The 3,694-nt window shown below is 65.8% G+C and overlaps 1 protein-coding gene across 2 annotated transcripts; it reads left to right on the forward strand.

Annotated features, from left to right (window-relative positions):
- The first annotated feature begins 150 nt into the window (after positions 1-150).
- On the forward strand, positions 151-2,556 carry LOC104510280 (5'-AMP-activated protein kinase subunit gamma-3-like). 2 transcript variants are annotated; one of them, XM_010152471.1, is made up of 11 exons: positions 151-220; positions 264-427; positions 512-593; positions 695-753; positions 1,020-1,065; positions 1,194-1,248; positions 1,338-1,464; positions 1,558-1,723; positions 1,884-1,921; positions 2,158-2,304; positions 2,384-2,500. In XM_010152471.1, exons 2-11 carry the CDS (start codon positions 293-295, stop codon positions 2,498-2,500), a joined length of 972 nt encoding a protein of 323 aa, XP_010150773.1. In that variant the 5' UTR covers positions 151-220; positions 264-292. The 2 variants fall into 2 exon arrangements, with proteins under 2 accessions (XP_010150773.1, XP_010150772.1); XM_010152470.1 differs by lacking the exon at positions 151-220 and having other exon boundaries at positions 256-427; positions 2,384-2,556.
- The last annotated feature ends 1,138 nt before the right edge of the window (positions 2,557-3,694 follow it).

Genomic DNA, 3,694 nt, shown 5'->3' on the forward strand with positions numbered 1-3,694 from the left:
CGGTGCCGTCTGCTGTCCCGGTGGAGTGGGGAATGGGGTGGGTGGATCTGTGGGGGAGCACCCCCTCCCGCAGCATCCCCCCGCTCCCCCTAGGCAGGAGGGCACTGGGACCCATCAGCTCAGCTCACCGGCCAGGGATGGGTGGGTTTGCCCACAGGGTTCCCGGGGTCCCTGTGCCCCAAGGAGGAGGAGGAGGAGGAGGAGGAAGAGGAGGACACAGCCATGCGCTGATGGGGTGCCCTGCACCGTGCTGAGGAGCCCGAGACCTGTCACCTTCACACTGGGCAACGAGATGCTGGGGCTGGGCTCAGAGAGTGAGTTTCAGAGCCCCGACGCCGAGGTCTACATGCACTTCATGAGGAGCCACTGCTGCTACGACGCCGTCCCCACCAGCTGCAAGCTCGTCGTCTTTGACATCTCCCTGGAGGTGACAAAGCGGGGGATTGGCGTGGCTGGGCAGGGGGAGAGTGGGCTCGGGGACCCCCTGACCCCCTCCTCACCCCACCAGCAGATCAAGAAAGCCTTCGTGGCGCTGGTGGCCAACGGGGTGCGTGCTGCCCCGCTCTGGGACAGCAAGACACAGAGCTTTGTGGGTGAGTGCCGACAGCGTCAGCCCCAGCGCCCGGCCTGGCCCCTTGCCCTGCCTGTCAGCGAGGGGTGCTGGCAGCGCTGCCAGCTCCTCGTGTCTCCGCAGGGATGCTCACCATCACCGACTTCATCAACATCCTCCACCGCTACTACCGCTCGCCCCTGGTGAGTGCGGCAGGGCGGGCACGGGGGGCAGGGGGGGGAGGGGGCAGGGAGGGGGGGGCCCCACTTCTCCTCTTCATCACTAGACCGTGATGGGGGGATGCTCTGGGCCAGCCCAGCGTCCGCTTGGTGCCCCTCTGCCCAGCATCCAAGACGTGATCCCTGTGCTTAGGGTGAGGGGGTGGGATGCCCAGGGAAGGGGGCAGTGCCTCAGAGTCCTGTCAGTCTCTCCTGGGGCCACTGTGACCAGGGTGTCTCCCTGCCCTCAGGTTCAGATCTACGAGGTGGAGGAGCACAAGATTGAGACCTGGAGAGGTAAAAAGCTGGGGGTGATGGGGGTGGCTGTGCTGGGGATCGATGCAGGGCATGGAGGTGGGCTCTGGGGGGCTGGGGCTGCATGAGGGGGCTGAGGGAACCCCTCTCCCACCTCTGTCCCTTGGCAGAAGTCTACCTTCAAGGGTCCTTCAAGCCACTGGTCTACATCTCCCCGAGCAATAGGTGAGCGTCTGCCTGCTCGGGGAGAGCACGCCCCAGGGAGTGTGCCCGGGATGCAGCCCTATCCCCACCAATGTCCCTGTCCCCTGCAGCCTCTTTGACGCCGTCTACTCCCTGATCAAGCACAAGATCCACCGCCTGCCCATCATCGAGCCCGTCTCGGGCAATGTCCTGCACATCCTGACGCACAAGCGCATCCTCAAGTTCCTCCACATCTTCGTGAGTGCTGGGGGGCTGCATGTGCACGCAGACCACGGCAAGCAAGGGTGTAGGGGCGCATTTAGGTGCCAGCCGTGCCCTGCCTTGCTGCAGGGTTCCACCATCCCCAAGCCACGCTTCCTGAAGAAAACGGTGCAGGAGCTGTGCATCGGCACCTTCCGTGACGTGGCCGTCGTGCCCGAGACCGCCCCCATCTACACCGCCCTGGAGATCTTTGTGGACCGTCGTGTCTCTGCCCTGCCTGTCATCAACGATGCCGGTACCTGGGGAGGGGACCAACGACCCCCCATCTCCCTCTACCAGCCCCATCCCCGCCCAAAAAGCGCCCTTCCCACCAGCCTGGCTTTGGGGTGCAGGGGGAGCATGGCGGGTGGTCCTCAGGGCCCCCTCCTCAGCCGCTGCACTCTCTCTCCTTGAAGGGCAAGTGGTTGGCCTCTACTCCCGGTTCGATGTCATTGTGAGTACCCCGCGTGTTTGCATGCCCAGGCACGAGCGTGGCCCTTTGCACACTGCTGGTGGGGTGCCACACTGCTGGTGGGGCGCTCACACAGGCCTGTGCCCGCGCGAACGCGTCCCACGCGCGCTGATGCACGTGCCGGCGCAGATCTGCCCTGTGTGACATCGGGGCACCGTGTCCCCCTCGGTGCCAGCACAGCGGGGTGCCAGGACATGTTGGGGTCACCTCTCCCGCAGCACTTGGCGGCCCAGAAGACCTACAACAACCTGGACATCAGCGTGCGGGAGGCACTGCGGCAGCGCACCGTCTGCCTGGAGGGGGTCCTCACCTGCTACCCCCACGAAACCATGGAGGACATCATCGACCGCATCGCCAAGGAGCAGGTGAGCGGCTGGGGCGCCCCGCACCAGCGCCAGCCCCTCGCTGCCCAACCCGCCTGTGACGCTCTCCCTGTGCCCGCAGGTCCATCGCCTGGTTCTGGTGGACGAGAACCGGCACCCACGGGGCATCGTCTCCCTCTCCGACATCCTCCAGGCCCTTGTGCTCACTCCCGCAGGTATCGATGCTCTTAACTCTTAGCCCGCGACGCTCCGTCTTTCTCCACTTGCACCCTCCATTTCTCTCCACTTCAGGTAGGCGCCGTCCCCTGCCACTGCGTGCCTGTCCCCTCCCCGATGCCGGGTCACCCGCACCCCGTCACCTCCCTGCTTGGGCCACCCACCTCTGCCCCCCCCAAGCCGACTCCGTGGAGGAGGCTGGGGCTGGGGTCCAGCAGCACTAGGTGCCCGGGTGGGGACGGCAGGACCCGGAGGCTGCTTGTCCCCGGGGACACAAGGATCACAGGGAATCCCTTCTGGGGTCCTGATCCATGAGGAAGGACGGGGGCTCCCGACACAGAGACACCCTCACCCAGGCAGCGTGTGGGAGGCAGGTTTTGCAGGTCCCTGGGCTGTGGGCTGGATGGAGGATTTTGGGGTGTGGCGCACCCCAAAAGAAAAGCCCTTTCTTGATTTCACCTCAAAGCCCCACACCCTGGAGACCTGAGCCTCCCTTCCCCCCAGTGCCACTCCCAGGGGACACAGATTGGACAGACCCCCACTCACACATCCCGGACCTGCTGCCCACCACCAGCCATGTGCACAGCGTGGCCAACCCACAGGCTGGCAGAGCCCCGCCCCTCCCTCCACCCACGGTCGTCCCAACACGCTTTCTCCAGGGATGGGTCTCACTCCTGGGCCACACTGGGACCCCATTGCCTGGCCGCCTGCACCTGGCACTGCCTTCCCGGTCCCATCATGGCACCCATGTCGGGGTGACCCCCCTGGGGAGGGGGAGCTGGCCCCAGTGCCCAGCTGCTTCCCGAAAATAATGATGCTTTTTGGGGCAGTGGTAGGGAACGGGCTCAGGACAGCCCTACAACCCCCAGTTCCTCCAGCAGTGCCCAGTTACTCCACACAGAAGGGGACTGGGAGTGCTGTCTTAACCACAGCAGGCATGGGACCCCCCCCATTTCCCCATCACAGTGCCTTCGCTCACCCTGCCCCTCGTACCCGCGAACGGTGGCTGTGTCAGGAGCTGCGGGGGACCACTGGGATGTCCCCCTCCGGGCCAGCCTCCCTCCCCCAACCCCAGGGATGGAAGCAAGACCCCGCTGTGTGCCGGGAGGGGTCGGAGGGCCATGCTGCAGGGTGCCCAGCGCAGCGCTGGTGCCCGCCGGGGGTTACGGCCTCGCGCGTTCTCTCGCCCCGCAGGCATCGACCGATCCTCACTCTG

Source organism: Eurypyga helias, unplaced genomic scaffold, assembly GCF_000690775.1.
Source record: "Eurypyga helias isolate BGI_N326 unplaced genomic scaffold, ASM69077v1 scaffold38095, whole genome shotgun sequence".
NCBI classification, from domain to species: domain Eukaryota; kingdom Metazoa; phylum Chordata; class Aves; order Eurypygiformes; family Eurypygidae; genus Eurypyga; species Eurypyga helias.

Excerpts from the sequence above, each read along its gene's own strand:
- LOC104510280 (XM_010152471.1), top strand. The coding sequence starts at position 293 with ATGCTGGGGCTGGGCTCAGAGAGTGAGTTTCAGAGCCCCGACGCCGAG. Across the intron at positions 428-511 it reads TCTTTGACATCTCCCTGGAG|ATCAAGAAAGCCTTCGTGGC; the intron begins GTGACAAAGCGG and ends CCCCACCAGCAG. Across the intron at positions 1,066-1,193 it reads CAAGATTGAGACCTGGAGAG|AAGTCTACCTTCAAGGGTCC; the intron begins GTAAAAAGCTGG and ends GTCCCTTGGCAG.